We start from the raw sequence: 25,023 nt of genomic DNA on the forward strand, positions 1-25,023 counted from the left end.
TTTCTGCTGTGTTTATTGATGCAATGGCAAAAAAAAGACCAACAAATTGATCTTTTGGCACTTGATGAAACTGAATTTGCCAAATCTCTAATGTAATTATATATATATATATATATATATATATATATATATATATATATATATATATATATATATATATATATATATATAGTGTGTGTGTGTGTATATGTATATGTATGACCCGGCCCCTCTGTCAAATTTTGGAACCCATTGTGGCCCGTGAGTCAAAAAGTTTGCCCACCCCTGGGTTAGTCAATGAAACTTAGAATTCTCACACGTGCACACACACAAGCAGTAATACCGGAAGAATGCAGTGACATGCTTTTCCCCAAATACCGCTATGCTCCTAATAGAAGCGCAACATATTGCATTTAGTGTCTTTCATTAAAGCCTGTGTAAAGTTCATTAGTTTCAGTGTAGACACCTGTGGCTTATCGACAGGTGTGGCTTATTTATATTAAAAATAAAAATATTTGTAAAATCTAGTGCTTATATAAGGGTGCGCTTTATAGTCCGGAAATTACGGTAGTTTAAAGTAAATGGTCAAGGTGGCAAAGTGTATAAATGAACACATCATTTCAGCTTTCCTATTTTTCAGGCATAGCACAAATGGCAAAGATAATGTATGCCAACATGAAAGTTCTTCATATTATGTACGTTTTTTCTTACCTTATTGTGGGGAAGTGGAAGTGATAGACGGAAAAGATAGACAAACTGTTGGTCTGAGGAGTGGATGCCCTTCAGGCAAAAAAGAAAGTCTTAACTTAAAATAGTTGTAGATAATTCTTTTTCTTCATCCGTCTCCATACCCCCCTGTCCTCTACATCTGCCTCTTTCAAACCTGCATGTCTTCCTTAACCACATGCATAAACCTTCTCAGGGGTCTTCCTCTTTTCCTCCTTCCTGGCGACTCCATCATAAGCAGTCCCTCCTCTGCACGTCCAAACCATCTCAATCTCGCCTCCCTCGCCTTGTCTCCAAAACGTCCTACATGCGCTGTCCCTCTAATAAACTCATTTCTAATCCTGTCCATCCAATAAATTAAATGTAAATAATAAAAGTTGTAACAGAATAAACTAAAACTTTGAGGTAGCATCATGCATCGGAATTGATTGAGAACTTTTTTCTCTTGAATTAGTTTCAAAGGACAAATTTAAAGGACAAAAGTTCTTCAGTCCACCTGTTACCTCCAAATACAATAAATCAGATATATAAGATTACAATATAAGATAATCTAATCAATAAAAAAGACAAATACACAAGGAATATTTATACAAGAAAATAATTTATTTTGAACACATTAACTATATTTAATCAAATTATTCACTCACACACTTATTCCCCAAAAAACAAACAAAAAACAAAAAAAACACACACATAACTAGGTTAAAGTCTTATAGTCACTGAAGGTGGAATATGATATAATCATGGGTACAAAACCAACCCATCAAACACACAGCACTGTGAATACACTGTGATTAGCTCTATAAATCTAGAAATCGAATTTTGCCACATCAGTCATGAAAATCTTGCACTGCATTAGCGATTTCCACCTGGTAGTATGGCGAATAGTCAATGAGTCAGTGGGAATGCTAATAGATTTGCACATATGATCAAATATTAACGCAAATGCTCTTTGAATGCTGTTCCTGACTGAGGGCTGTACTTTGTGAGAACAGCAGGAATGTGATTTTTCTTCACACCTAATTTGACACACACTGTATTTTTCTGGACTAGGCCCCTTGGTTTGGCAAAAAAAATAAATAAATGCTGATGGAAAAAACAACACTCTTTCACATAACCTACAGACTTTATGTTCACCTTATTTCTTGACTTTTTTTTTCTAGTTTTGGTTTTCAGAATCAAACGTGCTGCTGAACACACACCAACGGTCATTTATGAACATCATAAACAAATGAGTCAATATCCAAAGGCAAGAAAGACAAATATATATTTATATATCAAAAATGAAACTCAAAAATCAAAAAGATACATTTAAGCCTGTAATGTTTTGTGCAAAATAAAAAAGAATAAAAGGTGAGAAACACTCAGAAAGGCAGAAGGCTGTGCATCAGTTGATGGAGAATGGAAGGATGCTGGTAGCTCAGATCTTTTGGTGTACTTCAATACTGAATGATCAAACTGATCCCCTGATACCCTGGTCAATGTCGACCTAATAGAACATCTGAAAGAAGACCAAATATAAACCTCTTTTCTTTAACATTATTTCCTTCAGATGAAAAAAAGGTGTATACTGCATGAGATCAGGGTTTGAACCAAATTAACCATACTACAAAACATTTTAATGTCTATGGAGAGTCACAACAGACCAGGAGGTGGCGTCTGTGCTCTATCATCTGGAGAACAACTAAGATCTAACTTCCTCAAAACTGCCCTCTCGTCTTAAGTACAAGAAATTAAAGGCTGAGAAAAATAAAAAAATAACACCGTTTCTTTAACTCCATTCCTCCACATACCTTTCCACTGACACGTCTAAATTGCACTTTATAAAGAAAAATACTTCCATTGCTAACAACTAAAGGAAACCTATGACTAGCAGTTTATCATTGTGCATGCTGAATTCAAACCACGTGGTTTGGTTGTTTGCCAACACGACTGGGTTAACCAAGAGACTTGGTTATGTGAAAGCTAAAAACAGTATTCGCTTTCTACCTCAGCAAGTTCGTACTCTTTGCGATAACAAGTCAGTTCTAAATTATTACTACACCTTTAGCCAAATGGTTTGGACATTTATTTATTTATTTACTCGCCGTCAAAGAGCTTTTTATTCTGATCAGGGTGGCTCTGGAACACTGGGGACAAGGTTGTTGTGCTCCCTGGACAACAAAAAAACACACACACATTCAAAGCTAGGGGCAACTTAGAGTGATCAAATTGTTTTTGTAGAAAACTAGAGGAAACCACTGAGTAAATGGAAGATAAGATATGAAATTCCGACACTACAAACTACTATATACATTAATAGATTTTGTGATAAGTAGATATTTTTAATAAAAGTAAAGTTATATATTTCTCCTCATAAGATTATTTTATAACAATTATAATAGCATTAAGCCATTTCTATATATTATTTTTTAGTTTTAAGCTTTGTTCTATTCCATGGGCAAATCATTTTGCTTCTTTCTAGAAATAAACACTTGAAATTTAGCAATATTATTTGCCTAAACAGAAGGCAATTTCAAGCTCAAAACGAGTGCAAAAATATCTAGAAATAGATTTTGTTTAATCTACTAAAGAGACATGTTAGATGTATTTAAATATATTGTATTTCTCTGTACTTGCCAAGATATCAGTTTGACAATGGGACTAAACCCTGGCATTATGGGACAGATGATTGCCATTAATCAGACATGCACATTGTTAAACTGGTAGCTATAAGCACCTTTCTTCCAACTTTTAACAACAGTATTATCAATGCTCCATCACAAAACTAATGAAGTGAGCTTTAGATATTGAACATGCCTTGGTCTAAATGTGGGTTTTCAAGAAAATTGTGCAAATTATTAATTCAACTAAACTACTCCTTTCTAAATGATTAGACTGTTTCCCTTTCCACCCATTTCCTCCTCCTTCCTTTCTATTCAAACTATTCAAGAACATGCAGTTACTTCCTAAAGACCTGGAACAAGATGTTACTCTTTCTGTAATTCTCTCAATGTTCAGCTTTTGTTCCATTTTACAAGGATAAAAAAAAAAAAAAAAATGGTCACAAAGCAAAAATGAAAATTGAAACATGCATGTAATGAGCCAGCTTTCACAGACATGTGCAGTCTCCTGCTGAATCTCATACTCTGATCTTAACTTCAACCAAACCCTTTCTAATCATCACCTAAGCTAAGCTCAGAGATCGGACACCAAGTTTTTTTTTTTTTTTTTAGATTATCAGGCTTTGGTGAAATGGCGGGATCACAGAGTCACTGAGCTAAAGAGTTTAGACATCTCTCCCTTTATGATCTAGTCTCTGCATGTGAGCGTCCTTTAACTACCCAAATTAATATTATGGCAAAACATAATATAAAGTGCTTTAAAAAACAGAAAGAGCCTTTAAGCTGTGTTGACTCATTTAGGAGTCTTTTTCCCCAGCCCTACAATGAATAATACAGTTTTAATGAATAACACAAGCGCAGACTGGATCATATTGAGACATCAACAGACCAGTAACAGGGTGAACAGCACAGAAGAGGCACCAGCAGCACGCCTGTCCTCACTATAAGCACACAGTGCCTGCATAACGGCCCGTTTCCTCAGTGTTATGTACAGTGTGGTAGTGCAAGGTCGGTCTACAGTAGATGTTTGTGCTGAAGTCTTTCCACTCTAGCAGCTGCAAACGAAACTTCTTTTACACACGCTGGGGCCAGTGCATTTCTTGACATTATAAACTATACGACGAGTTATACCATATTTCCCAGACAATAAGTTGCTATGGAATCCAAAATTTCTGTATTCTCTAAGATGTATCGTGGCCTTGCAAAGCCCTTTAGATGTTGCTGTTTTAGATGCTAGGTGTTAAAAAATCTTTAGTTAAATTGACATAATTTAATTTGTAAGTTGTCAAAATGTCCATGATGCGTCTACAGTACACTATAGTCCAAACTGGATATTAAAAAATAAAATAAAAATGTTACTTTTGGGGGTATATTCAGAAATGTCTATAGTTTTCAAACCAATATATGGCAGAAGTCTAAATTTCACCAAGTGTAGCGCTTTCCCAGGCCACCACACATTTATGTTAAACTAAGGTTTATGTCCCTTCTGATCAAAACCACTAATAAATTTAGTTCTAATTAGCCTGAGGCAAACTATATATGTGTATTTTGTCATAGCATCTTTAAATCCCGAAAATATGGTATTTGCATAACATCGCTCTTTGAATCATCCTCTCTGCCCGCACATAAGCGAGTGATTTCCAAAATATGACACAATGTTTCGCTACCACTGATCACGAAAAATGCTGTTGTTTTGTATGTAGGATAAAACCAGTCAAAAAACTCTGAGTGGCTTGTGGCGTATGGGCATGGAACGACAGAGGGCAGAGGGCAGAGTTTAGGAAGCAGTGTTCAAACATGTGCCCCCTGAGGCTTCGGCATCCTGGCTTTGGCATGCTGGCTTCTGTTTCTGCCATTGGCAGATGGCATTGGCGTACCCCACAATGACCTTATCCATCCAGGTTAAAGGCTGAGGGAACAGAACTGCGCCCTCGAAGAAGCCCAGGTGGCCTCCGTGCAGTGTCAAGGCAAAGATCACATTCTCTTTCCTTTCTGGAGAGGGAGATAAGAAACGGCAGAGTTAACTCATGTCTGAATGATTATTTCACATATATTTCATATATATTTTTTGTTTTGGAAACAAGTAACCCATTTAAAAACAAAGCAACACTGACCAGGCAATTACTTACGCTGTATGAATGAATGCTCAACATTAGTATTAAGAAGTTTCATATCTCACTGCTCCTCTGTGCCAACAAATAAAATGAACTACCTGTTCGATAACCCACTCCCAAAGCAATCTCCTAAAGCCAATAATAAACTAAACACACTTTGAACCTAATAAAGCTATCAAACTAATGTCCTCTGTGTCTGTCTGCATCACAAGAACAGCCATGGTGTCCCTTGGCACAGAGTCTACAAGTTTCTGGAAATGTACCAAAAAGATAAACAATTAGACAAATAATGTGGTGATTAAGAGTGCTGTCTAGAATGTCACTCTAGAATCTACCATAGGTGTCCAATTGGGTTGAGATCTATTGAGTGTAAAAGTCAAATCATTTGATTCAAATTATGTTTCTTATCATAAAAGCATTCAGCGAGAATTTGTGCCCTGTGGATGAGGTCAAAGTCTTTTTGAAAGACAGCATTATTAGCATTTTTGTACAGCAGGGTTTCTTTATAAGATAAAGTTGATGGGCCGGAGGAACTTTGCCCTGATTTACAGTAACTCTTCATTTAAGGAGACAAGCAGATTCAAACAATGCCAGCAAATTGCTTCTCATAGTACATAGGCTGGTTTAGAAGCCACATTCAGGAAAAAAAGTCAAACAGCTGCATCAATATAGACATCATTTCCCTTGAATCAATCTGAATTATCCACCTTGTCAAACATTCGATATGCATGCGACTACCAAATGCTAAACTACTAACAGAATCGAGGACACAACGTCTCAAGAAAGCATATAAACTGTATAAATATGTATTAATATTAATAGAATAGGCTGAAGCACCATGCTGTTGCATATCATTTCATCACAGTAATGTCTACTGAGTAATCTCAGTGACTAAACATTTCGTCATACTTACTGGAGAGAGAGAGAGAGAGAGAGAGAGAGAGAGAGAGAGAGAGAGAGAGAGAGAGAGAGAGAGAGAGAGAGAGAGAGAGAATATCTAGGACTAAAATGGACATCTTAGTCACATGTCAAGTCAATCTAAAAACAGCTAGCTTGGCCTTAAACAATCTTTTTATCTTCTGAACAGTCTCTTCAGTCTTTATCTACAGCTCTGTGTGAATATACTGAGGAAAGGAATATGTTTGAAATAACACTTCACCCAATACTAATACAGACAACATTGGATAATGGCTTTCTGTTCCCAAAGTGCAATGAAAGAATTGTAGCAAAAGCTAATCAAATAAAAATATTCAAAAGTTTTAAAAGGTTTTTGTATGTTTTTACAGAAAATGTTTAGGCAAAACAGAGTCCCTTTGATTACATTATCTAAGTAACACCAGAATGAAACACTGGACACCAAAACATAAGTTGGTTGACTGCATTTAGCCAAAAAAAAAAAAAAAAAGTTGCAGTGTTAAGAAATACAACTTTGCAAAACTTTTTCCCAATCCGATAGCGTAAAAACACCTTGGACTAACGAGTAACAACAGAGGATATAACTCTTTTCCAGCACCAAAAAACAAAACCGTATGTGTAACGACATGAGTGCGGCATTACCTGCAAGTGTGCGAGGGATGGTCAGGAGAGACTGGTGTACAAGAGGGTCATCAGCAGAGTTCACCAGCAACAGTGGAACATTCACCTAAAACCAGAGGTGGAAACTCACATACAGACATTCTTCATTTAAGTAGTAGCTTCATTTAAGTTTTAAAAGACAAAACAAAAGTACTGACTATACATTTATTTTACTCAAGTTAAAGTGAAGAAGTTTGGGCTCTAACATGTACTTAAGTAAAAAGTAGCCATTACTACTACCTGTTTTATTGTCACGCTGGTTAACTCACGATTAACCGTAATTTGGTTGTGCATTTTTTGCATCTGTACTAAATGTACCTCAAATTAAAACTTTTTAAGTTTTTAATACTATAATCAGCATGGGCATGGACAAATATAGATGCTTTATGCAAATGCATGTTTATTATTAGGGAAACCAAACTCAACATAGAGAATGAACACAAAATATTCTTGTAAAGGTTTTAAAGCAATTATGGTGTTTTAAATTACGTAAATCATCAAGACAACAAACAGATCTTTTGCTATGTTTTCAGACAGACGGTTAATGAGGTGATACCGGAAAAACTATACCTCTTCTAACTTTCACACGAATTACACAATCTGAGAATATTTGTTTTGTCAATGTGGTTTATTTAAAAGACATTTCTATCTTTCTATTCAAATATTTATTATATCTGTGAGGCAAATATTCACTGAGGTTCTTTTATTTATTTGTCTGAGAAGGACGATGACAGAGACGGCAGAGAGCGCACCCTGTCAGCTTTCTTCCTCGTTATTATGACTGTGTACAAATAAAAGCAGACCCTTTACAGATTTTAATGATGTATTGCTCTTCTCTGTACGATCAAAAAAGACAGTCATTTAAGTAAATTCTGGCGTTATGAGGAGAACATGCCACAATACGAGCCAGTGCGATTGTCGACCCCAGAGGGTTAACAGTGTGCATCATGGCGAATTTTGGTGCTGATTTTAGACTTCGCCATCATGCCGTTAAAATAAATTTGCCTTAACGCGTTAACACGTTAATTTTGACAGCCCTAATTAATATCGAGTTTCATATTTTGTTATCTAATGAATGTATCCAGGCTGAACAAACACCATATAGAACACAAGCAGAAAAAAATATCTCTGGATATAAAGGAATATCTCTGTTCTCAGTCATGTTTACATCGCTGACTCCCTCTGTCTCATCCAATGTTAACCCCATACTTGTTGCCTTCTGCCTTGCTCATTGCTAGCTTCATAAACTAGCCTACGTCTGTGGTGCGTGAGGGCCAGGAAATTATACACCAGTGGTTGACTGAAAAAGCTGCACTTTGACAAGAAATAGGTTGATTGCTTTTACTGGGCTTGACATCTACCAATCAGATTAAAACTAAAGTAACAAGCCTGTTTCAAAAGGCAGAGGTGGGAAGTAACGAAGGACAAATACTTCGTTACTTCCCACCTCTGCCTACAACACATCAACCCAGAGCAGTTGATTGAAGATTCTGTTATTTGAAAACTATTTGGAAAAAATATTTAAAAAGGACAACACAAGCTGTACTCACATTGTGAATGTAGTGCACACAGCTCTCCTTCTCATAGTACTCTTTTAAGGAATCGTGTCCATGGAATTTTCTAGAACATTAAATACTCAAATTAATAAAGATGAATATTATGACGCATATGAGTACTTATATATATATATATATATTATTCTACTATGTTTTCTAAAAAAAATATTCACTATATGGACAAAGGTTTGGGACACTTGACAGTAAGATTTGTATGGGATTTTGAGCATCCCATTTCACAACTCTCCAAAATTATTCCACAAGTTTCAGCAAACACACCTCATGATGTTGTCATCGATCTGCATGAGAGAGGTGGCAGTGAAAAGGCGTCTCAGGTCTGCATCTACCATCTTAGAAGAGCCTCCTCCAAACAGGCTGCTCCTAAGGGAGAAACAGATCAAAAACAATACAGCAACTCTGATACAGCAAATACCACAGAGAATTTCTCTTAACAACAACTGTTGTTTAGCTGCATACTTAGTCAACATGCAGGACTATACATTAGTGATGATTGGGGTGGAAAATTTCCAGAAACTTTCTATGGAACTTACCAGCAATATACCAGGAATTTATGGAATTTAGTGGAAATGTGAAAAAATAATTATATAAACTGTATCATATACAAACACACATATATATATATATATATATATATATATATATATATAAACATTTTGTTTGGTCATAAGATGACAGAATATAAAGTGACATTTATAATGTAAACTAATAAAGATTTTAGAAATGACATTTTTTTTTACTTCGATTTAATTTTAAGTATAATTCTGTTGTACTATATCTTACAAACAGCACAGAGATGTTTTAAACATAACATTATCTAATATTTGTCATTTATGTGAATACTTGCAAAGATTTTTTAAACATAATTCTTTGTAGGATTCAATAAATGATCTGTTATGTTATGCAGGAATGCACAGGGGTACAGCCTCAATAGCTATCCAGTAAATGTGCTGGTTTCTATTTAAATGTGATTGATCAATGTGCAGGGTAGAAATTCAACTAAAATTGCTTTCAATCTGGTGCTTTTTACCAAGATTATCCTACAAGATCTTTTTTCCCAACTACATTCAAGTTCTCTGTTATAGGCTAGCCTGCAATTTTGTAAATTCCCAGTTTATTCCCAAATATTCCCGTAGAAAGTTTCCAGTCTGGATAATTGCAACCCTAGTGATGAGCTCTACCTGTGTGACAGAATAATCTTCTTCATGTTGTCAGCCATGAGAAAGTTATAAAAGCGCCGGCATTGGTCCCACTGCAGAAATGTCTCCTGAGCCCTAAACACACACAGAAACATGCTTTATCAGTCATAAGACAGAAGACGGCATTGTTTTGGAGTAATGTGATTCGGCATGTCTCAAACAGCCAGAAAACAGAATGATGTACATAATCCATTTCCAATGAATTCCACAAATACAGAACATATATGTACACATTATCTGCTTTCATTCTAGAAAAGTCCAGTTGAGCTCCAGATAAGTAAAGCAAAGGTGTGGCTTTTACAAAGCTGATACTGCTCTCTGAGCAGACCATTAATGTCTGACAACAGGTTTGTGCTGTTTATAGATTCAAAGCACTCTTGTGAAAATAGGGATTACATGTGCAGTAAAGTATGTTGCAGAGTCAGGCAGATGTTAAATTTTGATTAGCACAGCAGTGGTCAAAGATGTGCTACACATCTGAGAATGCGAAAATGCTCAGAGAACACCCACACGTCTAGCAGTGGTAACTGAGCAACAGCTGCTTCGCCAAAAACAATTATTGTACAAATGGTTGGCGTTACAAATCAAACAAAAGTCAATAGTGAATTAATCTTGATAAATAATCAACAGCCAGTGTATTTAAGGCATGATATATGATTTAGAGCTACAGCAATGCTGTCTTATTACTATAATGCCACACCTTCTTGACTGAGACTGAGTCACAGAATCTCCTTCACCTTTTGCAGCCACAAAAGACATTTCATTAGGATTGACAGACAAATTGGTCACACCTCCTTCACTGTGACTGACACGGACATAAGTCATGTTGCTTTTACTGGGCTTAACAAGCACTATGGTGACACCACCTTCACTGAGATGGAGACGCAGATGCCACGCCTCCCATACTTTGTACCAATAAGCACAGACGCCATTTCACTGAGACTTTTAAGCATTAAGGCCTCTTTCATTGAGAATGACAGGTACAGACTACAAACATCTTTACCGTGGTGTACCAAGGCCATACCTTGTTCATTCTAAAGCAGACAAGTCTCCTTGTTTTCTTCATGCTTTCTTTAAAAGAACTTATAGGCACATAGACCCTCTCCTCCTTTAACAGAACTGAAAGGGTAATCCATTGCCAAAACAATTATTTGACAATAATCACAAAACACTAATTCACTTGTAATTAAAAGAATGGCCTGTGGAATCACACATCACCAATATAAAGACTTCTGGATTCATTAAGGCGCAGACACACTGTTCTAAATGTAATGGTACAGCCTTTTTTTTAAAACTGTGCCCAGTGCCTGGGTCCAAAAAACGAATCTTAACATTTCTACTGTGAAACTGCACTGGCTATGAAAGAATTCCATAGAGAAAAACTCCAGCTTGCCTGAGTGCACTGTAGCCCTGGCACACGCTCACGCAGCACAGCACTCTCTCCTGATTGGAGCGGTTCTCCCCCAGGAATTTGCAGACAATGTTACCACCGAGACTGAAGCCCACCACGATGAGCTGGCTCTGAGGGTAGGTCTTCTTTATGTACCCCACCATGGCTGCGAACTCCCATGTACAGCCTACAAAGTGTAAAGAAAAGATGTGTAAAAAGTTTATAAATACCAGCTGGCAAAATGAATAGCTTAATAAAAAAAAAGTTAATAAGCACTGGTAATTAGGTGTTTTCTTGTACAGCATCTTTGAGTGTGTAAATGCTTTATAAATCTTATTTAGCCCTAAGGCCAGTAGGAATCCAATAAATCCCATTATTGATAAAATATGAATGTATAAAACAACAGAAAAATGTCTGGCAAAAAAAGAAATCGTGCAAATAACTGCACAACTTTCTGAGGTAATGTACTGAACCAGTTGATTTAAGTGTTTAAGAACAGAAGTGGAAGTGGAAGAATCCAAAGGGACAGGGAGTCATGTTAAAGGGGTAGTGGATTGATAAAAAAACAGCTGTGCTCTAAATGAGACCAGTGCTGAATGTTTGATGGAATATACCATAGGTGAACATGCGGGGGGAAGTGAGCTCGATGTTGGGCAAAGCTCCTAGGTGGTTAAGCACAGCGCAGCGGTAGCCTTGTTTCTGTGAGTGATCCACAAAGGTGCGGATGTAGTGCTTCTCGCTGTGGTTACCGATGCCGGGGCAGATAACCATAGTGACATCCGCTAGAGAGAGAGAGAGAGAGAGAGAGAGAAAGCGACTATGAAAATGTGACCGCAAGTAATTTGCATGTTGGTAGGGACATTTTTGATTTGGTCAGTGATACTTAGAGAGACTGCAAATGTGTCACTTTTATTTTACAATTTAACTGCAGTAATGCTGTGAAGATGATGACAGTTTGCCCAAGTATTTGTTCGACATTATCTGCACTGACCAAGTTCAATAATCTCATGTAGTGGCAATCTACAAATTAACCCTTTATTTTGCTTTATTCTTTAACAAGTCTGGCAGTACTGCTTTGCTGTGAGATGAGAATGATGTTGCCTTCAAATGTATAGCAGATATGTTTTGTCTGTTTAACGCCATGGTATTTGTTATTTGGAAACTTCAGTCTAAAAACTGGTCAGACTTGTCAGGCATAAGCAAGAAACCTGTTAATTTTCAAAACACATTCCAGGTCTAAAATAGCAAGAAGTGTTTCTGATCCCTCACAAATATTAATTGGTATCAAATATTAATCTTGGAACGATTAATCATCCAGCAAACGGCAACCCACATGGTAATTTAGGCTAGGGTCTTGCTTGCAGGTCATGAACTCTCATGTGTCTCATGCTGTTTGTTATTACAAAAGAAGTTTGTAATAATTCTTCCCTATTTTTCTTTAACCAGATTCAGGTTTCAGTGAACAGACTTAAGGCTTTTATAAAAGATCTAGCATTTCGCTGCAGCCCAAACACAAAGCCACCGCGTTCCCATGAGGCACTGACCTCCGCTCTGATGATCTGCCAGTGGTTCAAAGAGATCAAAGGTCGCCGTGGCGCCATCCTGCATGGGCAGGTACTTCCGCAGGCCAGTCGGGTGCGGCGAACTCACGCGGCCCAGTTTTCCATACAGCGCAGTCTGCAAATGGCCACTTTTTCCCCATAAGAGTGGCGGAATGTATCTGTAGGACAGCAGAGTCAAATTACATACACAGCATTTCTCAAATAAACCTATACAAAGCGCATTCTTATTGCATGTCGACACGCCCAGTACAAAGCACCACTTACTACTCACTCGTTGCAATGCCTGCTAATATGATTCACAGGTGACCTTAAAAATTATCGATAACTACTAATTACCCTGTAAATTACACTGTAATTGCCTACCATTTAAGACCTGAGCTATATATTGACAATGAGTGAACTATGAAAACCTGAACTCAAACACATGCTAAAAACTCATTTCAATTCATACACATCCATGACTTCAGTGCCACCCATATTATATTTAATGATACTACTGTTTACATGTTGTTTTGCACCTCTTGATTGCTGCTTTTGCAAAAACATAGTTTAAAAATACACTCTTGTTTATAGTTCTCATTTGCACATTGTACTGTATAGCATATTAAGCAGTAGGTTTACTGGTCGGTGCTATTTTGTGTATCTGTCCCACACAGTCCTGTATTGTCTGTTTGCGATGTCTTTTATCTTGCACTGTTCGCATTTGGTTGCACACAATGCACTTTATGTGTCTGTCTTTAGCTCGGTTTTCACTTATGTAGCTTTATGTTGTGTGATGTAGCTCTATGTTGTTTTATGTAGCACCAGGGTTCAGAGAAAAAAACAGGCATCTCTTTAATCAGCAGCATCACAGTAAACTTTACAGTAAAGTCAACGAGTTTAATCACAATCTGTTTTTTCCCCCCAGTTTTGAGAAACGGTATTTTTCTATATATATATTCAGAATAAAAAAATGCTACCCTAGGCTCTTCAGACTCCAGTATGGAGAAGTAGGGAGGGAAATTTAGCCTGAAACTATCCTTTTCCGTCTCACCAGTCTAATTCAAATGGAGAAAGGGCCATTTCTAATTAATTACTTTATAATTTAAATTAAACAACATACAGAGATTTGTAATACAGACACTCAACTTCATCTAACAATACATTAAACATAACTGGGCCTAACCTTGTTCCTAAACACTCCACACTATCCGATACTTCTCAAGTGATTATAAACAGATCATATAAATGCATACAGTATGAATTAATAATTGTTAAATTGATGTGCTATATATATATATATATATATATATATATATATATATATATATATATATATATATATATATATATATATATATATATATATATAAAAAAGAACAAACCCTTTTAGGATGTGCTGCTATTAATTAATATTCTACTGGGCTGCATCATATGACCTGTCGTTTTTTTATTCAGGAGCGTGTTGTATTTTATTCTGTACTTACTGGATTGTATTAATCATTATGTTTAATGATATGCTGTCAGCTTTATTTTCTTATTAGATTTTATTGCTTTGTATGCTGGTTCACTATAAAAAAAAATGTGACACTAGTTGTGAAGCTGTCCTGCATTAACAATAAATAAACATACGGATAAAATTAAGAAGAAACCATTGAGAGAAAAACATCTCTAAAGTGCATTTTACCTATACACAATTTCTATGGCACACTCAGGTCACGTTAAGGTAATGACTAAGAGATTTTAGGCGTTACGGCCTGGGAAAAAAAAAGGCAGATGTTGCTATGGAGATAAAATAAAAGTACACAGTTGTGCAATGGTTTTATCCAAATGCAACTGCCATGAAACAAGGTGCTTTCGATGTCCAGGGTAGAAATACAGGAATAAGTCTGTATAAACCACAGGTTTTAAAAAAAAGATTGTTTCCCCATACAGCTGATCCTAGTTTACTTTGCATGCCAGTGTAGAGTTATGACAGGCTAATTTAACCAGTCCATCATGTGACTTAAACACAAACAGCTCTAATGCAAGACAAATAGTTACCTCATAATAGTAGATATATAATTCAAAATGTGTGTTATACTGTCATTCCACGATTACTCTTATAATAAGCTAAACAATCATGTCCCTTTCAATATACCTCAGTGACATTTGAGTGCACCTCCATATGCTGTGATTGGAATCAGAACAAATGACCAAATGCACTGGAACAACCAAGGGCACTTAAACAGAGGTGAAGGTCAGCTGTTCATGACACACAAGTTAATATTAGCAAAGACAGCAGTCAACCAGCATTCCCACCTTTGCTTTACACACATACACACCCTCTTCTAAATCTCTCCAAATTATAAGATAGCACCTGTTCTATGTCATTTCCGTTTCATAACAGCACTTTTCTTGTTTAATACATATTACAAAACTAGCAAAATAGTAGAAATGTTCTCTTTTGAGCTAGAATAGAATGAAAGAATGAATGTTGGGATGAATAGTGAATGTTTTTTTTGTTTGTTTTTTTTTTAAGCTCAAACCGTTCCTTTTAAGCATCACTGCACTTCCTCAAGCCACATATTAAGTTATAAAATTCAGGCTTGATAAATGGAAATTGTAGTAGGGACTGATTAGATTTAAAAAATAAAAAAAATAAAAAATAATAATAAATACGATGGCAGCCAAGAAAAGATCTGACTAGAGGAACAAGTTTAGTTGCAGTTTATCCTGATGACAACAAACAAGAGGAAACAGCCAATTAATAGCTTAGAACACAGGGAGACGATTAGGGCTCTAGAAAGCACTAAGCTGCTTTATGTTTTTGTTTCTCCAAATACTATAGAAAATATAGTTTCTTACTTCTGCTATCATTACTAAGCGCCAGTAATAAGTAAGCAATAAGCACACAAAGGAAGTGAGCAACAGCAGCACCGTGCTGGCTTGACCCGCCTATAAGTGTTCAAAGGTTCAGACACATATTAGTGAATGCTATTTGCCCTCTTATGAACTGCTTCTGCATCATACATCATTTAGATAGATCCCTGGAACAAGCTCGGTCATATGAGTTTCATGGAATACTGCAGAAGAGACGAGGCTGTTGCTGAATCGATTGATCCTTCAACCCGGGGAGTCGTAACAGTGCTGGGAAACAAACGATTACATAACAAGCACTAATTTAAGGTTATGAAAAAGACAATAACAACGCAGACCCGGACACGTTTTAACAGACACACACCTAATGGAATTTTTTATGCAAATCCAAGCCAGTAAAAAAAAAAAAAAAAAAAGGAAATCAATCACCACAGAAGGGTTGGAACATACCAAACATTCAACACATTTGCCTTGGCGACGTAAATATTTCTGTTTGTACAAAAGGCGCACATTAGTTTATCGCATCCTACCAGAGCTCAGGCTTTCAGTGGCAAAGGTGAGTCAATAATGCAAACCTTGATTGTTCGGTTTGATCAGATTGCTCGGGTTGACCTTGTCAAATTTAAACTGTTTTAACAAAATCCATACATTAAAAACAAATCAAATTTGCCTTTTGATTAGGACAAAAGAAATGCCACCCTGTAGAAAATAGTAAGTGATTGTGTCTAGCCGTCCTTTTGGCACATAGCCAACATTTTTCAAAATAAACTAGAAAAAACAAACTCAGAAAGAATGCAGTTTAACAGCTTAGTGTCATGGCCTGGAGAAACTTCAGGTAAAAATATATAAAAATAGAAACATCCCTCTCTATAGATCTGTCCCTGAGTCAAACACTTGAAAACAGTTCACAAGATAAAATATTTTTTACTCACAACTAAATGTTTATAGTGATCACATTCCCAGGAATCTATCTAATTACCACAACAAGCGTTGCTTGTGCATTTGCCTTCATATACAGGTACTGACTGGTACTAAGTAGCACACCTGTGATGTATTATGTAGGATGTATTTCATGATGAAAGTGCCTACACACACACACACACACACACACACACACATATATATATAACACTCACTCTTTGGTCAGAACGGGGCAAGATTTAAGCAGGAAGCGATTGAGTGGTGTGTCCTGGTATGTGATATCTGGAGACGCAGTGGGGCTTTTTAGATTCAAGCACCGGACAATGATGTAGAGAACGGTGGCGACGGCTGCCAGCTTCATCCCATCGAACATAGCCGGCATCTCCGGCGCTACCGTGTACACCTCTGACTCCTGAGTGTTCATGGCTGGCCTGCCGAGAATAAGGAAGGATGATGGTGATGCAAATGCAAAAAAACCAAAAACAAACCAACAACAAAGAAACATCAAAACTAAATGGGGAACTTGGTTTAAAAACAAGATGTAAACAGGAACTATTATGATATCTATGCAAATGTGTAACTTACTCTGTTGCTTGTGCAGATATCTAGATTGTAATCTCTTATACTTGGATAAAGAGATTGGAGTGGTCACAGTGATCAGGTCCAACCTGTAAAGAGCAGAATTGAAAAAGACATTAAGATGTTTTCTTTCTAAACTGATTTGGACAGCGTCTTTTTGAAGCAGCAATTCAATGCTCTGTCCTTTAACAAACCTGAGATTATTGGCAATGAGCCATGATCACATGCTAGGGTAAATGTGCATTATGGCTGAAACGATTCCTCAAGTAACTTCAGTAATACGAATACAAAAATGCGTCAAGGTAAATTATTTCATTTAGGTCATTTGACTACACACAGTTTGGGTTAAGTTCAAACTAAAACATAAAAAATGCATTAAAGTCATTTGAAATTGATTTTTATATTTTTATTTTGATGATTTTTTATTTAATTATATATTTGTGTTTGCATTTGGATGTAATATGGTAATGAAATGCATTGAATGGGTTTAGTGATCACAGATATTCTTGTATGCGATTTCAACAATAAAAATGCTTGAAAATTACTTGTTTACAAGACCTGTATTAATCTCTCTTATATATTTAGCATCGCTCTTTAATAAATAAGAGGTACTTCTTAACCGATTAACTAATTAATCAATGAAATAATCGGTAGAATACTTGATTTACTAAAATATTCGATAGCTGCACAGAGCTTCCGGGCTGAACATAATTAAAAGCAGTTTGCCTCGAATAATCCCACAAATGTCCTCACATTCAGGTCAAGTCCAGAGTTCACAGCCAGCAGCAATAAAACACTATAATAAGCACTGATCTTTTACATGCTCATAAAGGTTCATAAATCATTAATAATAATTCACATTATTCACTGTGTATTGACAGAAATTGTACAGATGACCGTAACAGTAACAGATGCTCTAACATTTTACAGAATCTTTTTATAACAATAATATTGGTATATATAAAACTCTAATGGACACCGGTTCGCTGTGTTTACTAAACTACTTTCACAACTGCTTTGTATTTGCTTTTTATGATGCAGCACCCCTAAAGCAGAAAGCGTTAAGGGCCTTGCTCAAGGGCCCAACAGTGGCAGCTTGGAAGTGCTGGAGTTTAAAACTCAGACCTTCTGATCATTAAACCAGAGCCATAATCAATGAACTACAACCTCCCATATTTAATAGACAGTCTGATAGATAGATAATTATAAAGACACATATAATGGCAGATGGATAATTGTATAAACAAATAGAACTATTAGTGTGTTTACAGTAGACACAAAAAGTCAGGAGACTGAGTGTGTGTTTATATATCAGAGAGAGAGAGAGAGAGAGAGAGAGAGAGAGAGAGAGAGAGAGAGAGAGAGAGAGAGATGAAGTTAGATAAATATTAAATAAACATATTGGTAAGATCAGTCAGGTAGACAGGTAGGTCGAATATATATTATATATATATATATAGTTCAGTAAGTCGTGACTGCAGATATGTCCATTATTGTATACAGCAGACAGTCAGGTTATTAATAATACACAACCACAACATCCCGTTTCCTGTTTATGTATAAATAAAAAAAGAAAAGAAGAGTCTCTCTCTGTTTTCTCCCTCTGTTTTTTTTCCCTCTGTTGAAGCCGAAAAACATTGCTATCTAACAGTACTATAACACATCCAGCACATCGCCTGGGCTGCACCTTATTCTACCGTTTTACGGTGTAAATGTAAAAAGATGGCACTGTTCTCTACGCCATGTAGCACAGAAAGGAATGAAGGAGCGCTGCACTCAGACTGCCGGATGGGAGAGGCCAGGCAGGGGCTAGTCCGCGTTAGCTACTGTAGCTAGACAAATACAGCATCATACTGAGCAGAGATGATAATATACTGTTACTGACCTTTTCCGCTCACCAACAGATCTCTGTCACACTTCCGGGTTAACTGTCCTTAAACCTGTCCATACGGACAACCGGGAGTTATTTTCGTGTCCGCATTTATCCGCTGTCCCTTTCTAGCAGATTCTCTCTCTCTCTCTCTGTCTCTCTCTCATACACACACACACACACATACACACACACCCCGATTACAGTTAAAGAAAGCAATAGGCGTGTTTTTTTTCCTTACCCATAATCCTTTATCCCGCCCACTGCATTATTCTGCTCTTTGATTGGATGTTGCGCTGAAAAGTAAGCACCACCAGCCAATCCTCATGCAAAAGCCGGAGTTCGTGTAGGGAAAAAAAACATTCCACAGAGCGCTGACTGCACTTCCTACTAAAACCGAGCTGATTTGCATGCGCGTTTCCTATTCGTTTATTCCTTAATGACGTCACTACAACAACAATCTGTTTTACAGATTTTATATTATACAAAAAACTTAAAAAAAAACATTCAAGCAATATTAATATTGTTTAAATCTTAGGCACTTTTAGCTTTAAGCCAAACATTTTGTTCTTCAAAGATTTTTTTGGTAATAGATGATATTTCCACTAAGTGGAATTTCAGTAGAATTGAAGTTGAGCGTTTTTTAAGCATCGAATTCGCAAACGCACAAATAAAATCAATTAAATGTCAATCAAAGATTTCGAGTCACGTCAGATTTCAGGTTTCTCTCATTTCATTGTCATTGAAAATAAAAAGAAAACATGAGAGAACTTGCTTTTCTTCTCATATGCCACAAGTTCAAATGTAACATGAGATTTGTAGAATGTTCCAAATATTTCCAGGGTAAATGAGGCCAAAAGTTACGAGAAGCTTGACTTTTCCAGCTATTTCCACCTGTTTTCCCACAAAATTGGAGTCACGCAATTGTATAGGATGTCTTTAGATGAGTAGCACCATTGCTGGAACAGGTTTGGTGCTCCTAGTTCAAGTGAAGGGAACTTTTTCATGCATGGTTTTGAGTGGAAGATCTTAAATGGCCTACGCTAGAGCTCTGGCCTCAGCCCTTATTGAACACTACTGGGATGAACTGACTGCACCCCAGGCCTCTTCACATTACATCAGTACCTGATTTTACTAATGCCTTTGTGGCTGAATGAGCAAAAATCTCCAAAAAACACACTTAGAATTCCAAGAGGAGTAAAGGTTATTATAGCAGCAAAAAGGGACTAAATGTGAAACAGGATGTTCAAAAAGCACATAGAATCACAGGTTAGGTGTCCATAATCTTTTGCTCATGTAAATTAGTATAAACTAAAATGAGATTTTATTTCAAATTTTGCCCATTTAAAAAGAAAACCTTTACATTTTATAAGTATTTAAAGGTAGAATTATTCTAATTCTAATTATTAGTTAGGTTTTATCTAAAACATCCAGTTAGTTATTTAAAATGTCTATCAGTATCAATTTACACCAAGGGAAGTCTGATAAATGCTGAAACTCCAAAATACCTCACTACAAAGCAATTTACAGAAGTTCATCCACATAACATACCCACATATTAGGGACTCTAGTATATAAGTAAAGGGTACATAGTGATACCATGAATCCATCAAAAAACAGATAACTCTCCACGGTGGTTTTGAACAGGGGGAATAAACTTCACAGCTTTTTTGTCTTATAGCATTCAATCAGCTAAAACCTCAAATCCTTTCAGAGAAACATGTTTAGAATGAAGATAACCCCACAGCGGTCTCCCTGTAATTACTATTTGTCTAGACCTTTTGTTTCCATTGTCAGTTTATTGTGTTTCTCACAGCTCCTTAGGCTGTATAATTGGGGCTAGACTTATGCACAGGCTAACTTGATCAGTAGCTCAGGGTCCCAGGTGAAAGAGGTAATTTATAATAATAATAAATATTATTATTAATATTTTCAAAGTAATACTGTATTGGTATTTTGCCCACTTTATAAAAATAACTCCTTTTTTTATGTATTCAGTCTTGTATCTGTAATGGCCATGCAATTTTCAAATAATGATTTTTAAATAAATCATTATTTAAAATTTCAGTGATAGAGAAATAGAAAAATGAAAGGCTAATTATATTGCCACTAAGCAGTTGCTATGATCTAAAATATCATAATATTATTGTATTTTGTGTTATAGCAGTACACTTTTGTCAGGTTGGAGAAGTTCTAGTTTCATGTAATGGTCCATGAGTAGCAGCCTAACACAGCTCAAGGCCCCCCTAAGTTTGACCCTGTATAACACTATTATTAAAACATAAAAAGTAAAAAAAAAAAAAAAGTTTTTTACCCTTTATGTATCTCTATATTTCTTTAGTTATTCTTCAACTGTACTTCATTACTTGGTCTATGTAAATGTATCATGGCATTGACCCTAAGGAGTGATTATCTGTTTACTTATTGGTTTGCATTTCACCTTTGACTCTTTTAACAACTCCATGTTTGGATTAAATTCTCTTACATTTGTAATAACTTTACCCCATAGAAACATCAGCTACATTAGCAGATGTAAATACATAAATATTTCAGCTCAAGACACATAGAGGTGCTTGCATAAAATGTAAAGTTATAGTAGTCATTTAATAGATTAATCAGGAGTCTTGGATAAACACGTCTGCTACAATGTCTTTGACTGCATTTGGCATGAAAAGTTCTGCATTTAAGCATTAGTCAGTGAAAAGTTTACTGAACAGCACACCTCAACAATTATTATTATAATTGTATTTGTAATTATAATTGTACAATCACCCAAATGGGGATGGGTTCCCTTTTAAGTCTGGTTGCTCTCAATTTCTCTTCCTCATACCATCTCAGGGAGTTTTTCCTTGCCACCATCACCGCTGGCATGCTCATTAGGGATGAACTTATAGAATTTATAGACACTAACATATCAGTTCAAACTTTACAACCAATTTATTTCTGTAAAGCTGCTTTGGACCAATTAATTCAATTGAATTGAATCTTTAGAGTATAACACAATATTTAATCACCAGTGCCATCTAGTGTAAAGTACATTTAACAGATATAGTGTCAGATTATATAGTGAATTGTTGGCTTTCTGGAAAGTATATTAATTTACTGTATATGTACAGTACAATATGTCAATACTTGGTATGGGCTCCTTTTGCTTTAATTACTGCCTCAGTTCGGAGTGGCATTGTCAGTCTGTGGCACTGCTGAGGTGGTATGGAATATAATTCCATATAATTTGGGGTATATAATTCAATATGGGGTTCAGGTTCGGTGAGTTTGCTGGCCAGTCTAGCACACCAACACCATGGTCATTTAACCAACTTTTGGTGCTTTTGGCAGTGTGTGCAGGTGCCAAATCCTGCTGGAAAATGAAACCAGCATCTCCATAAAGCTGGACAGCAGAGGGAAGCATCTAAATAGATTCTCTAAAACTTCCTGGTAAAGGGCTGTTTTGACCTTGGACTTGATAAAACACAGTTGACCACTACCAGAAAATGACATGACTCCCCAAAACACCACTAACTGTGCAAACATTACACTGGACCTAAAGCAATTTGGGTTTTGTGCCTCTCCTCTCTTCTTCCCGACTCTCAATTTTCTTAACTTTTATATTAAAAGACGATTTTGACGCACTGAGCAACAGTCCAGTCCTTTTTGTCCTTTGCCCAGGTAAGACACCTCTGACGTTGCCTCTGGTTCAGAAGTGACTTGACACAAGGAATGCATCAGTTGTAGCCCATGGACACCTCTGTGCGTGGTGGCTCTTGAAGAACACTTTGTTAACAGTAGCTTCTTTAGCGATGACCTTTTGTCTTACCCTTTATGTGCAGGGTGTCAATGATTGTCTTCTGGACAACTCAGCAGTCTTCCTCCATGATTGTGTAGCCTGAACCAGACTAGGATACCATTTAAAAGCTCAGGAAACCTTTGCAGGTGTTTGGATTTACCATAATTTCCGGACTATTAAGCGCACCCAGATATAAGCCGCACACACTGAATTTTACAAAGATTTTTATTTTGAACATAAATATGCCGAACCTGTCTATATGCTGCAGGTGTCTACACTGAAACTAATGAACTTTACACAGGCTTTAACGAAAGACAGTGTCTGTTACACGGCTTGTATCTAAACAGTAGCCTACCAAGAAAGTTATCATTCACTGTCTCACTCCTTCCTTTCACAACAATTTCTCTAGGGGGTTTTTCGTTTAAAAATCACCATCGGTGAAGCAGTTCTCCCGATGCCGTGCAGCTCAGAACACAGGTGAAGTGCGTTTTTTCATGCCCGGTTGTTTTCAGCATGACAAATGATTCGCATTTTCTGTAGACAGTCCAAATAAGCGGCAGGTCAAACGTCAGAGGATCCTCATCCATATTTATGATGTGGTGCGGCCCGATTCAGTGGGAGCGCATCTGATTTAATATAAAGAGTTTCATTGGTTCACCTGAACTCGTTCGGCAATTTCATTGGTCTAATGTTATGGGGCTCAGATTTTTGGCTTGAAGCTTTTGAAACCGGGAAAAACCCAGAAAAAATCCATAATTTAATCGCTTCATTGTTTAAGCCACGGGGTTCAAAGCGTGGGAAAAAAGTAGCGGCTTATAGTCCGGAAAATACGGTAATTCATTGATTAGAGTGTGATACCACGAGTACCCAGTTTTGACCAGTGTTGGGCAGTGTAACACGTTACTTTTGACAGTAACTAATACTGTAACGCATTACTTTTTAAATAAAGTAACTTCGTTACCGTTACCGTATGGTGCATTGTACGTTACTTTTTTAAATGAATGAATTCCGTCTGAAGTGTAGACTACAGTCTAACCTGTTTACAGCAGAGACACATTGTAGGATTGGTGGATGAACCACTGTAAACACGAAAAAGACGCACTGTGGGCGTGTTTCCGTTTATTCAGGTCTGTGCGGCAGTAATGGCAAGTCGAGGCGAGAGCAAGACGAGTTTCTCAAAGTGGAAATATGCTCATTATTTCACTTTAGTTAAGCATAAAGACAAAAACTTATAAGTCAAATGTAAGCTGTGTCTTTCTGGTTTGAAGGCCGTATCTACTGCGATAAACAGCAACTCCAATCTGTCGAAGCTCATCCAGAAACTCCATGCCTCGACGAAGCTAGAAGCTAACGCAGTGTTATGTTGTACGTTGTTGATAGTTTTCATACTTAACAAATAAACGTTCTTTCGGCTTCTCCCGTTAGGGGTCGCCACAGCGGACCATTCGCATGTTTGATTTGGCACGTTTTTACGCTGGATGCTCTTCCTAACGCAACCCTCCCCATTTATCTGGGCTTAGGACTGGCACTAAGGCTTGTGCAACCCTAATGGCTGGGGTTGGTTCCCTGACTGGGGATCGAACCTGGGCCACAGCCGTGAGAGCGCCGCATCCTAACCACTAGACCACCAGGTTTTTATACTTAAGCTGTGAAATTAACATTTTTATGAGCTCAACACAACAGCAGAAACCACTTTAGTTTTTGATTGTGAATATATTATTCAGCTTGTTTTATTATTTATTTCAGAAATCCTTGTGATATATTCAGTTTGTGTTGGTCTGACTTCAATAAAATAGTGTTTAAAAATTACTTTGTGTTTAAGTCAGTTTTGTGTTTGTAGACCATAAAGCATAAAAGTGCATTAATGGGAACATTTAAAAAACGTTCTTTAAAAAAGTAACTAAAAAGTTACTTTTAACAGTAATGCATTACTTTTTAGTGTAAGTAATCAACAAAGTAATTGAGTTACTTTTTAAATGAAGTAACGTGTAACTGTAACTAGTTACTATTTTTTAGTAACGAGCACAACACTGATTTTGACAAACAATATTCAAATTTTCTGATATTCTGAATTTTGGGTTTTCATTAGTTGTAAGCCATAATCATCAAAATAAAAAGAAATAAACACTTGAAATATATCAGTCTGTGTGTGATGAATCTAAATAATATACGCGTTTCACTTTTTGTATTGAATTAAAAAAAAAAAAAATCAACTTTTTAATTATATTGTAATGTATTGAGATGTACCTGTATGTATGTATGTATGTATGTATGTATGTATGTATGTATGAATGTATGTATGTATGTAT

General features: G+C 36.6%; 1 protein-coding gene across 2 annotated transcripts; it reads right to left on the bottom strand.

Annotated features, from left to right (window-relative positions):
- Positions 1-1,287: 1,287 nt before the first annotated feature.
- abhd2a (abhydrolase domain containing 2, acylglycerol lipase a) lies at positions 1,288-19,095 on the bottom strand. 2 transcript variants are annotated; one of them, XM_083558058.1, is made up of 11 exons: positions 18,946-19,095; positions 17,067-17,149; positions 16,697-16,912; positions 12,705-12,880; positions 11,775-11,942; positions 11,164-11,347; positions 9,753-9,845; positions 8,833-8,934; positions 8,548-8,617; positions 6,980-7,064; positions 1,288-5,300 (listed from the first exon to the last, which is right to left on the bottom strand). In XM_083558058.1, the coding sequence occupies exons 3-11, from the start codon at positions 16,903-16,905 to the stop codon at positions 5,086-5,088; spliced, it is 1,302 nt and encodes a 433-aa protein (XP_083414184.1). In that variant the 5' UTR covers positions 16,906-16,912; positions 17,067-17,149; positions 18,946-19,095; the 3' UTR covers positions 1,288-5,085. The 2 variants fall into 2 exon arrangements, with proteins under 2 accessions (XP_083414184.1, XP_083414185.1); XM_083558059.1 differs by having other exon boundaries at positions 16,697-16,907; positions 17,063-17,149.
- Positions 19,096-25,023: the final 5,928 nt, after the last annotated feature.

Source organism: Silurus aristotelis (genome assembly GCF_946808225.1).
Source record: "Silurus aristotelis genome assembly, chromosome: 13".
Lineage (NCBI taxonomy): Eukaryota > Metazoa > Chordata > Actinopteri > Siluriformes > Siluridae > Silurus > Silurus aristotelis.